This window comes from Hordeum vulgare, chromosome 1H (genome assembly GCF_904849725.1).
Source record: "Hordeum vulgare subsp. vulgare chromosome 1H, MorexV3_pseudomolecules_assembly, whole genome shotgun sequence".
NCBI classification, from domain to species: Eukaryota; Viridiplantae; Streptophyta; class Magnoliopsida; order Poales; family Poaceae; genus Hordeum; species Hordeum vulgare.
The window spans coordinates 487,488,016-487,512,496 of record NC_058518.1 but is presented as its reverse complement, the minus strand read 5'-3'; the positions used below and the strand labels follow the sequence as shown (position 1 = coordinate 487,512,496).

The 24,481-nt window shown below is 43.0% G+C and overlaps 1 protein-coding gene across 1 annotated transcript; it reads right to left on the bottom strand.

Annotated features, from left to right (window-relative positions):
- Positions 1 to 15,946: 15,946 nt before the first annotated feature.
- LOC123448360 (probable aldehyde dehydrogenase) lies at positions 15,947 to 22,885 on the bottom strand. The gene is made up of 15 exons (XM_045125211.1): positions 22,713 to 22,885; positions 22,307 to 22,386; positions 21,704 to 21,807; positions 21,481 to 21,548; positions 20,629 to 20,686; positions 20,295 to 20,408; positions 19,865 to 19,948; positions 19,064 to 19,282; positions 18,543 to 18,674; positions 18,340 to 18,429; positions 17,973 to 18,062; positions 17,277 to 17,486; positions 16,764 to 16,874; positions 16,458 to 16,537; positions 15,947 to 16,369 (listed from the first exon to the last, which is right to left on the bottom strand). The coding sequence occupies exons 1-15, from the start codon at positions 22,787 to 22,789 to the stop codon at positions 16,231 to 16,233; spliced, it is 1,656 nt and encodes a 551-aa protein (XP_044981146.1). The 5' UTR covers positions 22,790 to 22,885; the 3' UTR covers positions 15,947 to 16,230.
- Positions 22,886 to 24,481: the final 1,596 nt, after the last annotated feature.

Here is a 24,481-nt window from a genome sequence, read left to right as displayed (position 1 = left end):
GGAGATAAAATATTTTGAAAATATGAATGTATGAAAAAAAGAAAAACTCTGAGGTTGAGAAAAGTGATACGGATGCAGTGCGCCACTTGTCGCAACCTGATGAGGTGAGAGTGATCTTTAAAAGAATTACTCCTTAATTACTGATTTCGCCTTTTTATAACACATCACGTATCGCCGAACCTAGTGCGATGCTCGGTTTCTTGAAACTACTAATTAATAAGTAGCCTAAAAAACTAATTAATAAGTACTCTACCTATCTAAGTTGCGACAAGTGTGGTATTGTATATTTATTTAAAATATTTTATCACTTAAACCATTCGTTTAAATATTGAACCGTCTTCAACGTTTGATTTCTCGCATGAAGATCTTTAAAATTGATACTATGTTGATAGGTTTCAACCAACTTTTTTTCACGAATACACAGTCTGCTTTTGAATGGGATGGAGATCCACCCAATTCCATTCTTCCTTATGTAATAAATTATGTAACTCTTTTGGATGAGAAATAATTACAGAGAGGCTTTTACCTTAGGAAAATTCAGGAAAAAAATTATGGAAATAAATGTGTGCCTCCACAAGAAGTAAATTTGTGCCTCTGGCGGTAGGAAAAAAATAAAACGTGTTTTCTCTTTTATGAGAGGCATGGCCGTGTCTTTCACGTTAACAAATCTGTGCCTTCAGAAAAAGTAAATATGTGTCTCTCGCGAAAAAAAAACACATTTTTTTCTATCCGAGAGGTATGGTTGTGCCACTCGTAAAAGCAAATTTGTGCCTTCATGAGAAATAAATTTGTGCTTCTCATAGTAGGAAAACAAACATGTTTTTTCTTTTTCTAAGAGGCACGCCGCGCGTGTCTCTTATGTAAGCATATATGTGCATGCACGAGAAGTAAATTTGTGTCTCTTGTGGAAAAAAAATATGTTTCCTTTTTCCTTTCGGAAAAGCACGGTCGTTCCTCTTACGAAAATAAATCCATAGCTTTACAAGAAGTAAATTCATGCCTTTCTTAATAGAAAGAAAAAAGAAAACATATGTCCTCCTTTTGCGAGAGGCACACCATACCTCTCCCGCAAGAAAATTTATGTCTCTCATGGAATAAAAAAGAAAAGGAAACACATTTTAAATTGTCCAAAACCTAAGGAAAACTGAAAAGCAAAAATGAAAATCATCTAAAAACCAAAATAATAATAATAATAATATAAGAAGCGTCAAGAACACGATACATGACGGCGTCTGAAAACGCGATACTTGATGGTGTGTGAGAGCACGGCACATGGCAGCGGCCGAGAGAAAGCCAAGTGACCCTTGCGGGGGCTCCCTCGGTTCCGGCTCGCCTGTACGTTTTCTGGTTTGAGCGTCACTACGCCGTTCCATTATAGTTTTGCTTTGTGTGTTCCATCTGATCGCTACATTCGCTATGTCGCTGGTGCATTTTGCTTCGTGTGTTCCATCTGGTCGCTACATTCGCTCTGTCGCTGATGCGTTTTGCTTTCTGTTTTCTTTTTACTTTTTTTGTTTTCTTTATATCTTTTATACTTTTTCTGTACTAACTAGATTAATTCTCTTTAACTATAATTATTTAGAAACGGAGGGAGTAGTTTGTTTCGTTTTATTTTGTATCTTTCTTGATTTTTATTGTTTTCATTCTTTTGCATTGGTTTTCATTGATTTTTTTTCATTTGTTTCTTTGTCAGGTCCCACTGTTTCCACTTTTAACACTATTTTAAGTGCATATCGTTTACATCCATGTTTGCATTTTGTAGCATCCTATTTTATTATTTCTAAGTAGGCATCACACTATTTTTGATAGATTATAATAAACACTTATGTTGATTGTAATTGTTGAACTGTGGCTTCATTTTGATCACCTAATATATGAAACTTGCTCAGAATTGCATGTGGTCTCATAAACTCCCATTGCGTCCATGTTTACATGTTTTATGGTTTTTATTTGCATGTGTTTTGCATTCATGACATACTAATCTTACGTGGGTCATATCTTTTAGACCATAACTCTGAATTAAATGATCTATATATGTAAATTGCTTAGAAAAGCGAGTAGGATAACTTGGTCCACTTTATTTTACTATTTAGTAAATATAAAATTTTGTTTAGGACATAACAGTACCAATTTCGGAAATTACATACGAGGACGTGTTTTGGAAATGCGATATGTTGTTTCCAGCCTCGTTTAAATTACCTAGATAGCGTAGTTTAATTATGCTTCACCTGTTGCCATGTTTAACAAAATTTAATATTGTCGTGTACCTAAATGAGAGTGAACTAAATAGTTCGAACGTGAAATCTCATTAATATATATGCAACTTGTTGCATGCTAAACATCACTTAATGTGTAGTAGGTGATTGTTGTGATTTCTCATGTTATGCATATTTGAATGAGCATGCATCATATTTGAATATGCATCATGTTATAAATGTGTTGTGGTGTTTACCGTGCCATTTCTTTGTTTTCGGATTTGCTTCTCCTTGCTAGAGTTCTGAAAGCATTTCGTAGTGTGAGGATTTGTTCGACTATGCCCGTTCGTCTACTTCACGGGTTTGATCTTCTTCCAAGCGGGATTCTATGCAAGATGATCATTATCTTGGATATCACTACTATCTTTGCTGCCTACCATAACTTGTTTGTCTAGCCTCCCAAAATGTCATGATAAGCCTATAACCATCCACTCTCCTAGAAAATCATTATTTGACTATGTTACTGTTTGATCATCCCCTTTTATAGTGTTGCTAGTTGCAGGTACAGTTTATTCCATGATGGGACATGGATATCATAAGATATCATAGTATCTTGTTTATTTAAATAATGCATATATATATATATATATATATATATATATATATGACAAATTTTATCTACCACCGATGGTAGTTACCACCACTTGCGTTTTGTATGTTGTATGGAGTATGTATCAAATTGAAGAGTATGTATGCGTAGTATGTAGTATATAATCATGTTTAGATAATATATATATATAGGACGCCCGTTTGGGACACCTAGGTGCCCAGGCACCTTGCCTAGAAATCGTTGGATTACATTGAGATGCGTGCATTTGTAGTTAGTATTAACAATAATGGGTCAATCCATTAGCCTTTATTAGGAAAGAATTATTTCTTGAAAGATATAGAAAATCAGCAATTAATGGTTAATTAAGGTCATGCATGCTCTATGGTACGTGCCCAACTTTAGTTCTTATACGTACACTTTTGCTTTTGTACATAACATAGGAAGTCATATAGACAATTAGGTACGTAGGTATATCATCATCTTGGGTATAAAATGTATGATTACCATTTGTCTCCATGGAAAAATAATCCCGTATGTCGTTAAACATATACTTGTATTTAAAAAAGATATATTTTTTGGTGTGTGCATACCCATCATATTTCTGTACATACCCTCAAATGTGTGATTTTTACCCCGGGTATTCAGATACATATGTATGTCATAATTCACGTAGTCGAGTATATACGTAACCATATTTTACTTTATATACATTAACAGGATACCTACAATAGTTTTCTACTTTTTTCCAAGTAGTTGGATATATATGTGTACTAACACATTGGGTATATTGTTTTACTTTTATGTACATTTGGTATATATATAGTAGGAGATTTATGTGAGTATCGTGTAAATTTGTGGGTATACTAGGAGTTCATTGAGTATATTTTATATAGTCGGGCTGATATTGTTGGAAATATGCCCTAGAGGCAATAATAAAATGGTTGTTATCATATTTCCTTGTTCATGATAATCGTCTATCGTTCATGCTATAATTGTATTAACAGGAAACACTAATACATGTGTGAATGAATAGATCACAATGTGTCCCTAGCAAGCCTCTAGTTAGCTAGCTCGTTAGTCAATAGATGATCATGGTTTCCTGATCATGGACATTGGATGTCATTGATAACGGGATCACATCATTGGGAGAATGATGTGGTGGACAAGACCCAATCCTAAGCCTAGCACTAGATCGTATTGTTCGTATGCTAATGCTTTTCTAATGTCAAGTATCTTTTCCTTCGACCGTGAGATTGTGCAACTCCCAGATACCGTAGGAGTGCTTTGGGTGTATCAAACGTCACAACGTAACTGGGTGACTATAAAGGTGCACTACGGGTACCTCCGAAAGTGTCTGTTGGGTTGGCACGAATCGAGATCGGGATTTGTCACTCCGTGTGACGGAGAGGTATCTCTGGGCCCACTCGGTAGAACATCATCATGAGCTCAATGTGACTAAGGAGTTAGTCACACGATGACGTACTACGGAACGAGTAAAGAGACTTACCGGTAACGAGATTGAACAAGGTATAGGTATACCGACGATCGAATCTCGGGCAAGCTCTATACCGACAGACAAAGGGAATCGTATACGGGATTGATTGAATCCTTGACATAGTGGTTCATCCGATGAGATCATCGTGGAGCTAGTGGGAGCCACCATGGGTATCCAGACCCCGCTGATGGTTATTGGCCAGAGAGGTGTCTCGGTCATGTCTGCCTGTCTCCCGAACCCGTAGGGTCTACACACTTAAGGTTCGATGACGCTAGGGTTATAGGGAATTGTTATACGAGATTACCGAAAGTTGTTCGGAGTCCCGGATGAGATCCCAGACATCACGAGGAGCTCCGGAATGGTCCGGAGGTAAAGATTGATATATAGGACGGATGGTTTCGGACACCGGAAGTGTTTTGGGCATCACCGGTAACGTACCGGGACCACCGGGACCACCGGAGGTGGTCCCGGGGGACCACCGAAGGGGGGCTGCGACCCCAAGAGGTAAGATGGGCTAAGTGGGGGTGGGAACCAGCCCCTAGTTGGGCTGGTGCGCCTCCCCACTCAGCCCATGGCGCAGGGGAAAGAAAAAGAGGGGGGAACCCTAACTCAGGTGGGCCTTAGGCCCACCAGAGGGGTGCGCCACCCCCTCCTCCCCATCTGGCCGCCACAAACCCCATCTGGGAGGGCTGCCGCACCCCCTAGGGTGGGAACCCTAGGGGTGGCACCCCCTCTCCCCTTCCCCTATATATAGTGGGCACTTTTGGCCTTTGGAGGACACCGTTTTCTCTCTCCCTCGGCGCAGCCCTGCACTTCTTCCTCCTCCTCTCTGCCGGCGCTTGGCGAAGCCCTGCCGGGAGACCTCGTCTCTCCACCAACACCACGCCGTCGTGTTGCTGGTCCTCTTCCCCAACCTCTCCCTCCTCCTTGCTGGATCAAGGTGCGGGAGACGTCACCGGGCTGCACGTGTGTTGAACGCGGAGGTGCCGTTGTTCGGCACTAGATCAGAATCGCTGCGAGTACGACTCCATCAACCGCTTTCTAGCAACGCTTACGCTTAGCGATCTTCAAAGGTATGAATATGCTCTTACCCCTCTCGTTGCTGGTCTCTCCATAGGAAGATCTGAACATGCGTAGGAAATTTTTTGAATTTATGCTACGTTACCCAACAGTGGCATCAGAGCCAGGTTTTCTATGCGTAGATTCTATGCACGAGTAGAACACAAAAGTTGTGGGCGATGGTTTGTCAATTTGCTTGCCGTTACTAGTCTTATTCTTTTCCGGCGGTATTGTGGGATGAAGCGGCCCGGACCGACCTTACACGTACGCTTACGTGAGACTGGTTCCACCGACAGACATGCACATCGTGCATAAAGGTGGCTAGCGGGTGTCTGTCTCTCCTACTCTAGTCGGATTGGATTTGATGAAAAGGGTCCTTATGAAGGGTAAATAGCTTTGGCATATCATCGTTGTGGCTGTCACGTAGGTAAGAAGGCGTTCTTGCTAGAAACCCAAATCAGCCACGTAAAACTTGCAACAACAATTAGAGGACGTCTAACTTGTTTTTGCAGGGTTTGACATGTGATGTGATATGGCCAAAGTTGTGATGTTGCATGTATGATGTATGAGATGATCATGTTATTGTAATAGGTTTCACGACTTGCATGTCGATGAGTATGACAACCGGCAGGAGCCATAGGAGTTGTCTTAATTTATTGTATGAGATGCAACGCCATGTGCTTGCTACTTTTACTTCATTGCTAACGGTTAGCCATAGTAGTAGTGATAGTAGTAGTTGGCGTGACGACTTCACGAAGACACGATGATGGAGATCATGATGATGGAGATCATGGTGTCACGCCGGTGACGATGATGATCATGCGATGCCTGAAGATGGAGATCGAATGAGCAAAGATGATAATGGCCATATCATGTCACTATATGATTGCATTGTGATGTTTATCATGCTTTACATCTTATTGCTTAAAACGACGGTAGCATAATAAGATGATCCCTCCTAAAATTTCGAGAACGTATTCCCCTAAGTGTGCACTGTTGCGAAGGTTCGTTGTCTCGAAGCACCACGTGATGATCGGGTGTGATAGATTCTAACGTTCGCATACAACGGGTGTAAGCCAGATTTACACACGCGAAACACTTAGGTTGACTCGACGAGCTTAGCATGTACAGACATGACCTCGAATACAATAGAACGAAAGGTCGAACATGAGTCGTATGGTTGAATACGATCAGCATGAAGTTGCTCACCATGGTGACTAGTCCGTCTCACGTGATGATCGGACACGGGTTAGTCAACATGGATCATGTATCACTTAGATGACTAGAGGGATGTCAATTTAAGTGGGAGTTCATACTTAATTTGATTAAATGAACTTAATTGTCATGAACTTAGTCTAAAAGTTGTCTTTATAAATATTGTAGATGTCCAACGTCAACCTCAACTTCAACGCATTCCTAGAGAAAAACAAGCTGAAAGATGATGGTAGCAACTATGCGGACTGGGTTCGCAACCTGAAGCTCATCCTTGAAGCAGCTAAAAAGGCTTATGTCCTTAATGCGCCGCTAGGTGACCCTCCCACTCCCGCAGCAGCCCAGGACGTTCTAAACGTCTGGCAAGCGCAGAGTGATGACTACTCTCTGGTCAGGTGTGGCATGTTATACAGTTTAGAAACGGGGCTCCAAAGACGTTTTGAGCAACACGGGGCATATGAGATGTTCCAAGAGCTGAAGCTAGTTTTTCAAGCTCATGCCCGTGTCGAGAGATATGAAGTCTCCGACAAGTTCTTCAGCTGTAAGATGGAGGAGAACAGTTCTGTCAGTGAGCACATACTCAAAATGTCTGGGTTACACGGTCGTCTGACTTCACTTGGAGTCGAACTTCCGGATGATGCTATCATTGACAGAATCCTCCAGTCTCTCCCACCAAGCTACAAAGGCTTTGTGCTTAACTACAACATGCAAGGGATGGAGAAAACAATTCCCGAGTTGTACTCGATGCTCAAGTCTGCAGAAGTAGAAATCAAGAAGGAGCATCAAGTGTTGATGGTCAACAAGACCACTAGTTTCAAGAAAGGCAGGGGTAAGAAGAACTTCAAGAAAGACGGCAAAGCTGTTGCCGCGCCCGGTAAGCCAGATGCCGGGAAGAAGAAAAAGAACGGACCCAAGCCTGAGACTGAGTGCTTCTACTGCAAGGGAAAAGGTCACTGGAAGCGGAACTGCCCCAAATACTTAGCGGACAAGAAGGCCGGCAACGTTAAAGGTATATATGATATACATGTCATTGATGTGTACCTTACCAGCGCTCGTAGTAGCTCCTGGGTATTTGATACCGGTGTTGTTGCTCACATTTGCAACTCAAAGCAGGAACTGCGGAATAAGCGGAGACTGGCCAAGGACGAGGTGACGATGCGCGTCGGGAATGGTTCAAAGGTCGATGTGATCGCCGTCGGCACGCTACCTCTACATCTACCGTCGGGATTAGTTTTAAACCTTAATAATTGTTATTTAGTACCAGCTTTAAGCATGAACATTGTATCAGGGTCTTGCTTAATGCGAGACGGCTACTCATTTAAGTCAGAGAATAATGGTTGTTCTATTTATATGAGTGATATGTTTTATGGTCATGCTCCGCTGGTGAATGGTTTATTCTTGATGAATCTCGATCGTGATGTTACACATATTCATAGTGTGAGTACCAAAAGATGCAAAGTTGATAATGATAGTCCCACATACTTGTGGCACTACCGCCTTGGTCATATCGGCGTTAAGCGCATGAAGAAGCTCCATACTGATGGACTGCTAGAGTCTCTTGACTTTGAATCATTTGACACATGCGAGCCGTGCCTCATGGGCAAGATGACTAAGACTCCATTCTCAGGAATAATGGAGAGAGCCTCCGACTTATTGGAAATAATACATACTGATGTGTGTGGTCCAATGAACGTTGAAGCTCGCGGTGGTTATCGTTATGTTCTCACTCTCACCAATGATTTGAGTAGGTATGGGTATATCTACTTGATGAAGCATAAATCTGAGACGTTTGAAAAGTTCAAGGAATTTCAGAGTGAGGTTGAGAATCAACGTGACAGAAAAATTAAATGTCTACGATCTGATCGTGGAGGAGAATATTTGAGTCACGAATTTGGCACACACCTAAGGAAGTGTGGAATCGTTTCACAACTAACGCCGCCTGGCACACCGCAACGCAACGGAGTGTCTGAACGTCGTAGTCGCACCTTATTAGATATGGTACGATCTATGATGTCTCTCACCGACTTACCGCTATCATTTTGGGGATACGCATTAGAAACTGCAGCATTCACTTTAAATAGGGCACCGTCTAAATCCGTTGAGACGACACCGTATGAACTGTGGTTTGGCAAGAAACCTAAGTTGTCGTTTCTTAAAGTTTGGGGCTGCGATGCTTATGTGAAGAAACTTCAACCAGAAAAGCTCGAACCCAAAGCGGAGAAATGCGTATTCATAGGATACCCTAAGGAAACTATTGGGTATACCTTCTATCTTAGATCCGAAGGTAAAACCTTTGTTGCCAAGAACGGATCCTTTCTAGAGAAAGAGTTTCTCTCGAAAGAAGTAAGTGGGAGGAAGGTAGAACTTGATGAGGTAATTACACCCCCTCTCGAACAGGAAAGTAGCGCAGCGCAAGAAGTTGTTCCTGTGGTGCCTACACCGACTGAAGAGGAAGTTAATGATGATGATCATGAAGCTTCGGATCAAGTTACTACTGAACCACGAAGGTCCACAAGGGTACGCTCCGCACCAGAGTGGTACGGCAACCCAGTGATGGAAATCATGTTGTTAGACAACGGTGAACCTTCGAACTATGAAGAAGCGATGGCGGGCCCGGATTCCAACAAATGGCTTGAGGCCATGAAATCCGAGATAGGATCCATGTATGAGAACAAAGTATGGACTTTGGTGGACTTGCCCGATGAACGGCGAGCCATAGAAAATAAATGGATCTTCAAGAAGAAGACTGATGCAAACGGTAATGTAACCGTTTACAAAGCTCGACTTGTCGCAAAGGGTTTTCGACAAATTCAAGGAGTTGACTACGAAGAGACTTTCTCTCCCGTAGCGAAGCTGAAATCAGTCCGAATCATGTTAGCAATTGCCGCCTTTTATGATTATGAAATTTGGCAAATGGACGTCAAAACAGCGTTCCTTAACGGGAATCTTAAGGAAGAGTTGTATATGATGCAACCAGAAGGTTTTGTCGATCCTAAAGGTGCTAACAAAGTATGCAAGCTCCAGCGCTCCATCTATGGGCTGGTGCAAGCATCTCGGAGTTGGAACATTCGCTTTAATGAGGTGATTAAGGCGTTTGAGTTCATACAGGTTTACGGAGAAGCCTGTCTGTACAAGAAAGTGAGTGGGAGCTCTGTAGCTTTCCTCGTACTATATGTGGATGACATATTATTGATGGGGAATGATATAGAGATGTTGGAGAGCATAAAGGCCTATTTGAACAAGAGTTTTTCAATGAAGGACCTTGGAGAAGCTGCATACATATTAGGCATCAAGATCTATAGAGATAGATCGAGACGCCTCATAGGTCTTTCGCAGAGTACATACCTTGACAAGATATTGAAGAAATTCAATATGGAAAACTCAAAGAAAGGGTTCTTGCCAGTTTTGCAAGGTATGAGATTGAGTAAGACTCAGTCGCCGACCACGGCAGCAGATAGAGAAAAGATGAGTTCTGTCCCCTACGCTTCAGCCGTGGGCTCTCTAATGTATGCCATGCTGTGTACCAGACCTGATATAAACCTTGCGATAAGCTTGGTAGGGAGGTACCAAAGTAATCCCGGTGCGGAACACTGGACAGCGGTCAAGAATATCCTTAAGTACCTGAAAAGGACTAAGGAAATGTTTCTCGTTTATGGAGGTGACGAAGAGCTCGTCGTAAAGGGTTACGTCGATGCTAGCTTCGACACAGATCCGGATGACTCTAAGTCACAAACCGGATACGTATATGTGTTGAATGGTGGGGCAGTGAGCTGGTGCAGCAGCAAGCAAGAAGTCGTGGCAGCATCTACATGTGAAGCGGAGTACATAGCTGCTTCAGAAGCGGCTCATGAAGGAATTTGGATGAAGGAGCTCATCACCGACCTTGGAGTGGTTCCAAGCGCGTCGGGTCCTATGACACTCTTCTGTGATAACACTGGAGCCATTGCCATAGCCAAAGAGCCCAGGTTTCACCGGAAGACGAAGCACATCAAGCGCCGCTACAACTCCATCCAGGACCATGTCCAAACTGGAGTGATAGATATTTGTAAAGTACACACGGATCTGAATATTGCAGACCCGTTGACTAAACCTCTTCCACGAGCAAAACATGATCAGCACCATAATGCTATGGGTGTTCGATACATCACAATGTAACTAGATTATTGACTCTAGTGCAAGTGGGAGACTGTTGGAAATATGCCCTAGAGGCAATAATAAAATGGTTGTTATCATATTTCCTTGTTCATGATAATCGTCTATCGTTCATGCTATAATTGTATTAACAGGAAACACTAATACATGTGTGAATGAATAGATCACAATGTGTCCCTAGCAAGCCTCTAGTTAGCTAGCTCGTTAGTCAATAGATGATCATGGTTTCCTGATCATGGACATTGGATGTCATTGATAACGGGATCACATCATTGGGAGAATGATGTGGTGGACAAGACCCAATCCTAAGCCTAGCACTAGATCGTATTGTTCGTATGCTAATGCTTTTCTAATGTCAAGTATCTTTTCCTTCGACCGTGAGATTGTGCAACTCCCAGATACCGTAGGAGTGCTTTGGGTGTATCAAACGTCACAACGTAACTGGGTGACTATAAAGGTGCACTACGGGTACCTCCGAAAGTGTCTGTTGGGTTGGCACGAATCGAGATCGGGATTTGTCACTCCGTGTGACGGAGAGGTATCTCTGGGCCCACTCGGTAGAACATCATCATGAGCTCAATGTGACTAAGGAGTTAGTCACACGATGACGTACTACGGAACGAGTAAAGAGACTTACCGGTAACGAGATTGAACAAGGTATAGGTATACCGACGATCGAATCTCGGGCAAGCTCTATACCGACAGACAAAGGGAATCGTATACGGGATTGATTGAATCCTTGACATAGTGGTTCATCCGATGAGATCATCGTGGAGCTAGTGGGAGCCACCATGGGTATCCAGACCCCGCTGATGGTTATTGGCCAGAGAGGTGTCTCGGTCATGTCTGCCTGTCTCCCGAACCCGTAGGGTCTACACACTTAAGGTTCGATGACGCTAGGGTTATAGGGAATTGTTATACGAGATTACCGAAAGTTGTTCGGAGTCCCGGATGAGATCCCGGACATCACGAGGAGCTCCGGAATGGTCCGGAGGTAAAGATTGATATATAGGACGGATGGTTTCGGACACCGGAAGTGTTTTGGGCATCACCGGTAACGTACCGGGACCACCGGGACCACCGGAGGTGGTCCTGGGGGACCACCGAAGGGGGGCTGCGACCCCAAGAGGTAAGATGGGCTAAGTGGGGGTGGGAACCAGCCCCTAGTTGGGCTGGTGCGCCTCCCCACTCAGCCCATGGCGCAGGGGAAAGAAAAAGAGGGGGGAACCCTAACTCAGGTGGGCCTTAGGCCCACCAGAGGGGTGCGCCACCCCCTCCTCCCCATCTGGCCGCCACAAACCCCATCTGGGAGGGCTGCCGCACCCCCTAGGGTGGGAACCCTAGGGGTGGCACCCCCTCTCCCCTTCCCCTATATATAGTGGGCACTTTTGGCCTTTGGAGGACACCGTTTTCTCTCTCCCTCGGCGCAGCCCTGCAATTCTTCCTCCTCCTCTCTGCCGGCGCTTGGCGAAGCCCTGCCGGGAGACCTCGTCTCTCCACCAACACCACGCCGTCGTGTTGCTGGTCCTCTTCCCCAACCTCTCCCTCCTCCTTGCTGGATCAAGGTGCGGGAGACGTCACCGGGCTGCACGTGTGTTGAACGCGGAGGTGCCGTTGTTCGGCACTAGATCGGAATCGCTGCGAGTACGACTCCATCAACCGCGTTCTAGCAACGCTTCCGCTTAGCGATCTTCAAAGGTATGAAGATGCTCTTACCCCTCTCGTTGCTGGTCTCTCCATAGGAAGATCTGAACATGCGTAGGAAATTTTTTGAATTTATGCTACGTTACCCAGCAGATATTTTAGGCATATTTTACGTAACCTGTTATATACGTTGTTACATTTTATATAGTCGGGTAGATAAGTAGCCGTATTTTACAAATAAAATTCACATCAAGGTACGCACTATTTGTTTGCTAACAAGATTATAGTATAATTGTTTATTAAGGAAATAAGTCAATTATGAGGCAGTCAATAACATGCATTTGTTTTGAAAATCCATCTACAATCAGTGACGTGAGTACTAGTGCATGCAAGCAAAAATGGAAAGTGAATTATTTGGAAAGCATTAGTGGTTATTTATACGTACAAAATGCACTAACGAATTAAATCCAAACAAGGTGCCTGGACACCTAGGTGCCCCAGGTAATTTACCTATATATATACTTGGTAAAGGGTAGAAGGCTTTGTGTTTTGCCTGGTGTTTTGTTCCACTCTTTCCGCCTCAGTTTACGTTATACCAGTGTTATGTTATTTGATGAGCGCTTCTAACACATGTGGGGTATTATGTGGCCCCCTTGATCATTCATTTTAGGATAAAACTCCTCCATCAAGGCCCATCAATGGTTTTAAAATTTGCCAACATAATAATACTAATAATTAATTAATTGCACAAAGGGTCTTCCCTTCGTGGATTTTAATTCAACATCATACAGGGGGCAGTGTTGATGGTGCTGGTCCAAATATCTAGTAGTAAGCGGTGTCACCTCGGGGCAACTCGAAGCATTGGCTATTGTCCACTTTGAATAGGCGGTTGTGACCTGAGAACAAGATATGCGGCTCCCGTTGGGATCGTCAACACACTGGGGGGGCTTGTTGGTTTAGTTTTACCTTTGATGGGTGACTTGTCCAAGGGAATTCCTTATAGGCATCGTGCTTTTACGATGTGAGGTTTTCCATCGGATGCGTGTGCTAAGTTATGATGGGCTACTTGAAGTATCCCTGCAAGGTTAAAATCTTTCGGAAAGACGTGTCGATGGTTATGTGGCGAGTTGGAAATTTATAATATCCGATTACAAAGAACTTGACACTGAATCCAATTAAAATACACCATCTGTCTGTGTAACCATGATCGTCCCTTCTTGTGAGGTTTGGGCAATAAGAGAACACAGTGGGATTATGATTGACTCGTACGCAGGTGTTCAGGATCACTTCTTCATCATTACTAGTTCACGTCAGTTTATGCGTAAATCACTCTTCTTATTTTTTTACTCGTAAGTTTGTCAAATACAAATGCTTAATTCTTGTTGCAGCCTATATCTTGTATTCTCTTCTATTCAGCACATGTATATGTGATGATATTAACCTTCCAAAGCGTCTCCGGTATGCGCTTCTATCCTTGTTGATACTTCCAAGTTTCCACTAGGATACGACCACATATTGGACGTTACACGTTGACATGTTTTGCGATTGTCCTTGTGGTGCTGCAATGGGCGTCTAGAGCTGCAGGCCGGTGTTGTGATGGTCATCGCGGTGCTGCAATGGGTGTCCTATGCCGCGAGTCGGTGTTTTGATGGTCGCCGCGGTCCTGCAACAGGCGTCCGGAACCGCGATGCGGTGTTGTGATGGTCAGCGTCATGCTGCAATGCGTATCTGGAGCCGTGGTCAATGTTGTGATGGTCACCACCACGTTGCAATGGGCGTCCAGAGCCGTGGGCCGGTGTTGTGATGGTCATCACGGTGCTGCAATGAGCGTTCGAAGCCATGGGCCGGTGTTGTGATGGTCATTGCCGTGCTGCAATGAGCGTCTGGAGCCATGGGCTAGTGTTGTGATGGTCGTCGTCGTGCAGCAATGGATGTCCGTAGCTGATGGTCACCACCATGCTGCAATTGGTGTCGGTTTGCTGTTGTGATGGTGGTCATTGTGTCACAATGCATGTTTAGAGCCACATGCTTATGTTGTGATGGTCGTCGTGCATGCTCGAATGCATGTTTGGAGCTGCGCGGTGGTGTAGTGACTGCATGTCCATAGTTATGTGTCGGTCGCCACCGCACTGCAATGGGTGTCCGAATCTGCATGCCACTGTTGTGATGGCCACTACTGTGTTGCGATGAGAGTCCAAAGTTGTAGGCCGTTGTGATGGTTGTCGTAGTGCTGCACACCCGGCGCTATGGGATGGTCGTCCTCGTGCTGCAATGGACGTTATGGTGTTGTGAGGCTTTACTTATGAGGCATCACGGGAGGTGTATGGCAATGGTACCATGGAGAACACGCTGCTTCAAGCTTTACAAGCTGGCTCCAGGAATGTGAGACGACGCAGATGCTGCGAGCTGACCGACGGCTATCCTTGCTGAAGTCTGAAGTGATGTACGAGAAGCGTCGGAGCCAAACGCGGGGCTACGCCCAAACTGCGGCGTGTGCTAGAGGAGGTGGAGACAGGGGGTGGCTGTGATTTACCTCATCGAACGATGGGTGAGGTGGTTTATCTTTGATTTGTATCAGCCGTATTATGACAACATTGAACAGGATTGGGGTTGAGATTGACCGTGATCACTCAACATAGGGGGTCGGTGGGACATGAACGTACTTGGGCGAGGGCACAAAAGGAAGGTAGTGTCCTCTCTTCTTATGCTTGTATCATGGGAGTTGTGGAAGAAGGCCACGATGCCGACCGTCGTGATGGACCGTATCAAGGCTCAGTTCATCTGGCTGGGGCAAAACATTTGGGATCTTTGATGTCGCGAGAGTAGGCTTTGTTTAAATCATTTGTCGAGGAGTAATGACCCTCGCGTGACCTTGTTACCCTTCTTTTTTATTAATGAGATGAGATAAAGCTTTTGCCTCCGTTTTAAAAAAAATGTCTTCTTCCGGATGTGTTGAACAACAAACAGTATTTTTGCTCAAAAAACATCGAATGGGATTGGGGTTGAGATTTATCAGGATCATATTGAACAAGAATGGAGTTGAGGTTGACCAGGATCACTGAACCCAGAATACTGACTTCAAGGATTCGAAGTTCAAGGTTCGATTCTAACCATCAGTGGTGTAGCCAGACCACTGTGACAGGGTTCTTCTTCTCTTCAAATGCACAACTATGACCACGACACTCAAAGCTACTGCGTTCTTCTTCTCTTCATATGCACAACTATGACCACGATGCTCGAGTGCATATGACCACGACGCTCGACTATGACCTCGACGCTGAGAGTTGAAATATCAAATTAGAGATATTTCCACTCAAGTCAAGGACGGCTAGGATTCGTAGGTTGCATGGCGGTCTAGCACTGAACCCCTGTGCGTTCATCTCCGTCTATGCTGCCATTTGGGACCTGATTGTGATTTATGTGTAATTTCTAGGGTTCTGTTTACAAAAAAGGTCATGTATGTACTTTTGCCTTTCTTTGGGGTCCTTCAGTGTATTACTATGCTGAACTCCCTCGCTAAAACCATGACACTTATGACCTTCGGGTCCCTCACCATTGCAAAGAAAAAGGCCCTGCATATTTGGATAATCTCAGCACCAAACACTTATGGAACAATAGTAACAGTGGCATAATTCAATTCTTTTACTAGAGTAACATCTAAAGCTCCATTAACAACCCTCGTGGTACTCCATTCATAATTATGACCTTTACTTTGTTCTTGGGAGTCGAGATTCTCCCAATTGCCTACACGGGGCTTCCATTATTCAACACAACACGGTACCAGTCCTCGACCAGCTAATTCGGTCCGTGTAGCCTTCTTCTCCATCAACAGCGTGTTCTTCTAGCTAGCCGTCCTAGACATATCATGTAGCCGAAGGAAGTGCCCAGTTCTTGGGCAAGGGACCAATGTCATATATGATCTCCCTGTGGCAAGACCAGACGAGTTTGATGGCTTCTGGAGTGCCAATCCCCGCGCCTCTTGGGTCACCGGCAGGACCAAACCTGAATGACCGATCATGAAAAATGTTATATCATTCAACAACATTAGACAATGATCACTGGTATTGGCGGCAATGGGACTTCAGCTCACCAGTGGTTCTGTGGAGCGCCAGTGGTCCTTGCTCGAATTCCAGCATACGTCGTACCGTTAACTGATTTCCCGAGTACTTCCTGAAGATCGAGATGAGAAGAGTGAATCATTCTCCACGCAGAGGAATCTCGATTGCCGATGTAAATGAGACGTGAGGATAATATAATGTAAATAACGCTAGAAGATGACTTGCGAAACCACAATTTTATCTGACTGTCTCGGTGCAAAAAATGAAGACTTTCCAGGATAATGGAGCAATCTAATGGATATAAATTTCAACACTGTGACAGAGATGAACAAACTTGCCTGCAGGAATAATTTGTCGTTTGAAACTACTGCAGCTGTCAGATGCGCATTCATCCTCTCGCAGGCTTCTAATACCAATTCAAGTTGATCCTCGGAGTATTCTGTAACCACCTGAAATATGCACTCACAATAGGTAAGTACATAACTTAAGGAAACTGTCAAAGAAATACAGCTTCAAACCAACTTAACATTTATTTCTAGGATACAAGACCACCGAAACCTAGCTACCTTCCACGGAAGCAAATTCAGTAAGGGTGGTTAAAACTAGTTTTTCTTTTCCTATACAAATCAGAAATATAAGATGGCCCTAAGCATTAAGAGAAGATAAACATTACATTCCATAACCAAGGAAATTATTATTCAGCTACGTCATAATAAGGCCATAAACATGGGCACATCTGATATACATGCTTATGGAGGAGTCAGTAACACTAACATCATAAGAAACTAGTTACCATCAAAAAGCTGTATTTTACCATGCCAAAAGAAAGCTTCGCTGTCTGAATGTATTACCTGGAAAGGACCAAATATCTCCTTCGTCACAAGCTCAAAGTTATCGCTTTTTAGAATCTCCACTAGTGGGACAAACACAGCAGTAGGCTTGAAGGCACCATATATTTCTGGGATGGAGTGGTTCTCCAAAGGTTCACCACCAAATAGAACCTTTGATCCTGGTATTTTGAGAAGGTTGTTCATGTGCTCTATCATGGTTGATGTTGTAACCTGCATAAGCAGAAGATGATGATAAAATTAATTCTGTGGTAAAACTTGAAACCACTTAAACTGTATAGTTATACAGGTAGGCAGCCAATTAAGTTGGAAATGAGCCACTGAAGTGATGTGGGTCAATAACTGAGCACCTGTATCCCTACCTGAAACTGCCTATACTGCCCCCATCCAGTTGTGCAACAGCCATCAGTTTAAAAAAATGGTGTTAAACGACTACGTGTTCTTTCTCGCCTTTCTATTGTACTACTGTGCAAGGACAGGTTCCCTTCAGTTTCTTTTTATTTTCTTACGTAAATTCAGTTATCTTCTTTTATACACTACTTGATGCTTGGATTATCACATCAACCAAAGGGAAATAATTATTTTGTTAATTGGTTCTGATTTATTGCTCGGTTCATCTTTTTAACAACTAAATGCTGCCAAATCCTACACCATGACAAGTTACTAAAGAATAGAATGTGGTTAAAGATGGTCACTCACAGTAAGGACTGGGCCAATTGTCAAATCTTCAAGCTTCCTCCTTTCAGAAAGTTTCTTCATTTTCTCAAGTAGCCCACTAGACGACCAATTCTGCAATTAGAAGAAAACTATTAAACACACTACTGTTGCGTCCCGTTGTCAGAGAAGCGCAAGTTTGTAATAAGCTCCTGAAGTTCATTAAAGAGTGATTCATCTTTTTTTTCTCTGGAGCATTTTACCTATTATCTTAAAATAACAAAACTCAGCATGACAAGAAACAGCTGGACTTGAACCAGTGTTCATAAAGATATCAACAGTTAGCTCATAAGTCACCGGTAAACCCAGGAAGGAAAATTGTGCACTGATGATATCATTGTTTAGTCTTTACCTTGTGCATGAATAGCATAGACTGGGCAGAGCACTTCTGACCACTGCAAGCGTAAGCATCCTGGTCGCAAACCCATGAAATATAATCAACCTGTTTGGGCATCATATCACAAAATCAAGTCAAATCACCTTCAGCTTGGTAAATACACAAAACTGAATTATTAATATATTGATGTGAAGGATATAACAGAAGTGACTTCGGACCTCTTGAACATCTGGACCAAGAATTTTCCAATCAAAACCAGCATCTTCCAACTTGATTCGGCCTTGTAAATCAGCAGCCAGTTTCTCTGCCACACGTGAGCTCCCAGTGAAGAGGGTCATTTTTGGATTTGCCTACAAAAGATCATGGAATAGATTCAACCATGAAATATGTGCTGCATACAAGACAGTAGTACTAGTACACTTGGTCAATAGCTAGTTTTGGCTCGGAATAGAAAAACTAGTTGATGCATACTGTTATGTTTTGAACTCCAAAACAAAATATATCTGTTGCTGAACACTTGAAGATGTTGTACCACATTCAGCAAACAGAAAGAATGGTTGAATCACCACATTCTTGCTTATCATTAACATGATGACCAGGATGTTACATGTATATGTCCAAACATGGATTTTGGTTGTTATAGATTGATTTAACTAGTTATATCATCTTACTATAGCACAAATTCCTTTCCAAAGCTACAGGAAACATTCTCCCAAAGTCCAAAAAATAGAAGTCAAACCTCCAATAGCAGCTTGTTCATTGTGATACCATCAGAATTTATGAAGTCCACGTCCTCTGCAGGCAACCCACACTCATGAAGCAACCTGATCATTTGTTCCATCACAATGCTAACTTTGCTGTCAACTTTGAGAACTGGTTTATTTCCCATATAAAGTGCACCCATCAGTTGCAGTAAGGGAATCTCCAATGGGAAATTGAATGGTGTGATTATTGCAACCTGCTCAAAGTTAAAATATATTAGGACTAACATGTCACAGGTAATAAAAACTAATGGCGCATCAAAAGCTTAACATTCTGTTACTGGAATAACCATTAGAAGCAACTAAAAATAAAATAAGCCATCTAAGCTTACTTCAGTTCACTCTCAAAATAATGGAAGCCATGCTCAAGAGTTCATGGAAAACTTGGAGTTTATCAAGCCAAATGTTTTACATCCACATGAAAGTTCCTTTGTAGTTCCAATGGGTCTAACTATATTATTACGAAATAATTAGATTAAGGATGGAGCCTGATATTTTTCTAGCAAATTCACCATGGCAGTGCATTCAACAAATAATATGCTAAGGAAAAGAAAAAACACTAGCAGGCCATGTTAAGCAATTGTTTTGGCTAGTGTATCAGATACAACTCACATTTTGCACACAGTTGAATTCCTATGCCCAATAGCTTGTAAATCAAGTACCAGCAATCCAATTAGACCATACCAATTCTTTCGTTTTGATATGCAGTGGAAGGACCAAAAGAAACAACATACCTCAAATACAACATTTTTTCTATCAAAGAAGTTTCGAGTACTTACCGGGCCAAATGGCCAACGATAGCCATTACTCATTTGTCCAACATGATTTCCAGGTACAGCAAATGACCGAGCCAGAAAGCGTACCTGTTATATCAACCAGATAGAAGATTAAATTAGAAAGTACTCACTCCGTTCCTAAATATAAGTCTTTTTAGAGATTACACTATGGACTACATACAAAGCAAAATGAGTGCATCTACACTCTAAAGTATGTCTATATACATCCGTATGTAGTTCGTAGTGGAATCTCTAAAAAGACCTATATTTAGGAATGGAGGGAGTATTATTATTGGTTGTTCATTTCAATCTCTGCAAACTGGAGCATAATGACAGCTCCTTGCTAACCATGCATGCATTCCTATGAAATTGTACCATCATTTGTGAACAACTGACCCGGAAAATGAAGAAAATGATTTGTAGATTCACGTACCTGATCTCCACAGAAGTTCTCCAAGAATTTTTGAGAAACTTGAACTTCCAAAAGAGCTTGCTGATAGCTCTTCGGAGAAACCCTTTGAACAAGCTTAGCAAAGAAATCTAAGACCTGTCAACCACCAGTGACAACAATGAGTGGAGAATTAGATGATAAAAAAAAAGGTGCTATCATTCTTCTCTCCTCTGTGAAGGGGTCACAAAGTCAGCAGGGGATACCCCTATTTGCCTTAATAAATGTGCATCACATGGAAAATTGGTCCATGCGTGTGCAGAGCCGTTTAAAAGATGTGAGTACTGAGTATAAGAATTTTTGTTTCAAGATGGCATACCTCAGGTTGACCAAGCATGTGTGCAGCTTTTGTAGATATATCTCCATACATGAGATACCTGCATATTGGAGGTTCCAAAATTCTTCAAGGTGCAATTACTGATAGTACCAGACACTATTATTATCAGCACAAGTTTACACAGGACATGTGGGTTTGTTCATATACCATGTTTGCTGACTACTCTTTCAAATCACAAAAAACATGTTACTGTTGGAAGCATGGTTGAACCTTTTGATATCTGATCATTAGTATTTTACAAAATATTTAGATACGTGACATGTAGGGAAATATCCTCTTGCAGAAATGTAGGGAAAGGCTGCGTACAATAGACCCAAAGTGGTCGGAACCTGCGCAAGCGGGAGCTACATGCACCGGGCTGCCCCTTTTTAGATACGTGACATGGAAGTAATATGTATAACTTTTGTAATTCTTACTTTCAAATGGTTGCTAGAAGTATTTATGGTTAAAATAATGGCAAAAATGCATCACAGAGACTGAGAAATGAAGACAAAAGTAATATCTAATATGTGGTCATGGTGAGTATAAAGTAGCTATGGAATACTTTTTAGGAGGTGCTGTCTGGTGACGAGTGTGCATAAATTAGGATATCGTAATAAACTTGTGTACATGGGGTTGTAGGGTAAAACTTCAGTGACCAAGTACTAAATGGTGAGGAAAACCTTTGTAAATTGTGGTTTCATTTAGAGATTAAAAGGTTTATAATCGGATAAGCGGACCAACCGGGAACTAACTAGTTGAGTTAGTTTTGAAATATAAGGTCACAAAAATCAGGCAGCCAAAAAATAGTACGTTAACCGGCTTAAATCCATAGTACAGGAAAAAAACACATACCTCTCTGGAGCTCTAAGTGGGTTGTGAAGTCCATGCTTTGGGCATTTAGATAAACTCTCCACAAATGGCTGCACCACAAAAATATTGCATATTGTTTGAGAACACACTTCAGAGCTAATAGACACACGACTAAAGTTGAGAAAAGTTGATAGATATGACTAAATTATACTCATAGCGCTGTAGCAAGGAAATCAAAAGAGAAGCACCGCCAAAGCATCAGTACCTTTATTTCAGATCCCTGAACCTCACCAACTTTGATAAATTTTTCGCCATTTAAAGGATCGACTATCCAGTTCCAGTTAGCAGGCTTTATCCACTTTCCCTGCACTGAACTTAACTTCGTCAGTGGATGTGGTGAAATAGCATATTTCACTTCGGTGGGGGACATGATGGTCACAGATGAAACTACAAAGAAGCCGAAGGATTCCATGCTTTAGCAATTCAATTTCAGGTTCCGTACTTTTAAACACGCCTGCTCAACAGTAGTACAGTACTGAACTAGGTGTCAGCAAATAATCATAACACGAGCCTCGAAAACAAGCACTACAAATGACCAAACACATCTTGCCCATTTTGCCCAGTAGGAACTTCACAGGAATGAAGTCTGATACTGATAGTATAAATCGGAAGTGATGGAAAGCGGCTTCTGAAGTAAAATTACTTCTGTCCACCTTCCCCATAGAATTCCTACGTATTATGCATCACTCTTAAAACATCACAAGAAGTAACCAGTAACCCCCCCCCCCCCCCCTGGACAGAGACTAGCAAGCAGGACCAATTTAAAGCAGCGCATACAGGAAGATCCCCCAAATGCCGGTCATCTCACCAAAATTCTGCACTTCGGCGGGGCTTGAACCAGAGATCTCCTCGGGGGACACCGTCGCAAATGCCGGCGTGTGCAGCCACCTGCGCATCGCCCAAACTGTCAGGCCAAATACAACCAAATGTTACGCAGTCAGTGCGGAACCGAGCAGTAACAAATCAATCGCACGCCATCTCTGAATCCTGGCAGCTAGCAACCCAGATCGCCCCTGAAATCGCGGTCACGGAGCAGGCGATTCGAGCTCCCGCGTAAGGAATTCGCATCTAAGATCACCCAGCGGCGTCTGACAGTTTCCACGGGCTGTCCACCCCGCGCACGCCACAGATGATGATAGGCTTCGGACGGAGCCGGATCGCGACAGAGAAAAAAGACGGAGAGGGGGTGAGAGGCGGAGGCGGAGGCGGGTCACCTGGAAGCGAACGCGGCGGGGGACCGCCGGAGGGCCGCGGCGGCGGCGACGTGCCGCCGGGAAACGAGGCGGCTCATCGGCTAGCTGCTCGCGCTGGCTCGATCTCCCCTGGGAGCACGGGACGCGGCGGCAGTGCGGTGTGGTTCGACTCGGATGGAGTGACGTCTTCGGCTCTCTCACTGCGGTGTGCACTGCAGACGATTTTATAAGGGAAAATTATAGTGTGCGGTACTTTCCGTATGACTGCAGGGAGCAGTTTTTTACTTTTAAACGTGGTTTATGAGATTCCAAGTTGCAAAAATGCCACAATGTTGCCGGCCATTTCAAACGGAGCTTGGAGCTTGATCCCGACGAATTGGGTAAAAATTGAAAGAATATGTTTTTTTTAAATTCGCGCGCAGTTAGAACATATGAATATGCTTGTTAACAGGAAAAACATAATCAGAAGCCTTTCCACCATATTTGTCTGCATTTTTCAAAAGTAGCTCTTTGTTGAAAATGTTGCAGCGTTATTATTTTTTATGAATTTTCCCTATTTTATTCGTGTCCTACTTGCTTTTAGAGAGTGTGTTTCCTTATTCTTCGGAGAAACGGAACTCAGCACCATGTTGTAACATGAAAAGCGGTATTTTAACATACAATGAGTTTCCAGGGTAGTGAGACGGCAGTGTTGATCTTATGTTCGAATAACGTTCTCCCTGTCTTATCCCGGTTTCATCAGCAAGCTTAGCATCAATGGATTTTGTCTCTGGCGGATCTTCCTAATCCAGTCAATTTTGGTATTTGGTGGATATGTGTGAATTCGGGTAGCATGTGTGTTCTCCAGAGGATTTGTAGGATTTCTTCAGGGTTTTCTTCTCCCCGGACGACGATTTGCTATGTAGATCACGATCGCATGCACCGATGATGCATTGACGATTTCTCAGACTTCTACAAGCTATTGGATTTAAACAAGTCTGATCCGTCGAGACGCAGACCCAGAGTCGGCAAGGAGCTTTGCTCATGGTGCACATCGTCGATTGATGCAGGAGGAAGAAAACTGCATCCCTTAGAATGTTTCTTTTTTATATATAAAATGTGTGTGGCATTAGGCCTTAAAAAAAGTTTCACCACATGTCTTTCTTCACTAACTTTATTTTGTTTTTTTTTCAAACCGGGGTCCTCCCCTTTTCATTATATTCATAACAAGAATACAATGTCTTTCGGACCAGAAATAGAGAGAAGGGAAAGGAAAGAAACAAGCTCGTGACAATACCAGAAAATCCACCATCTACGCCTGTCATCAGGAACGATAGACTGTGGGACGAAAACCTGGTATCATCAACCACCACGCACAACAAAACTAGCCTACCAACTTGAAAGTACCACTGGAATATCCCCATACAACATATCGCCAACCAGGCTCAGAAGCGTAAAAGCGAAATGACCAAACTCATACCACAAAAAGAGATAGCTATTTTTGGTTGCCATCAGCCCATCCAGCAAGCGCCATCAACTCTCCCACCAGCTTCACCTGCATTACCATTTCTCCCAACCTTCTTCTTCATCAGCTTTGTTTTGTTGGGACAACAAATTCCTATGTTTGTCTCCAGAGGATTTGTAGGATCTTTTCAGGGTTTTCTTCTCCCGGACGACGATTTGCTACGTAGATCACGATCGCATGCACCGATGATACATTGACGATTTCTCAGACTTCTACAAGCTATTGGATTTAAACAAGTTTGATCCGTCGAGACGCAGACCCAGAGTCGGCAAGGAGCTTTGCTCAC

Coding starts and splice junctions, on each gene's coding strand:
- LOC123448360 (XM_045125211.1), bottom strand. CDS start 22,789: ATGAGCCGCCTCGTTTCCCGGCGGCACGTCGCCGCCGCCGCGGCCCTC. Junction 18,430..18,542: donor TTGGTCCAGATGTTCAAGAG/GTCCGAAGTCAC, acceptor ATGCCCAAACAG/GTTGATTATATTTCATGGGT. Junction 17,487..17,972: donor CAATTGGCCCAGTCCTTACT/GTGAGTGACCAT, acceptor CTGCTTATGCAG/GTTACAACATCAACCATGAT.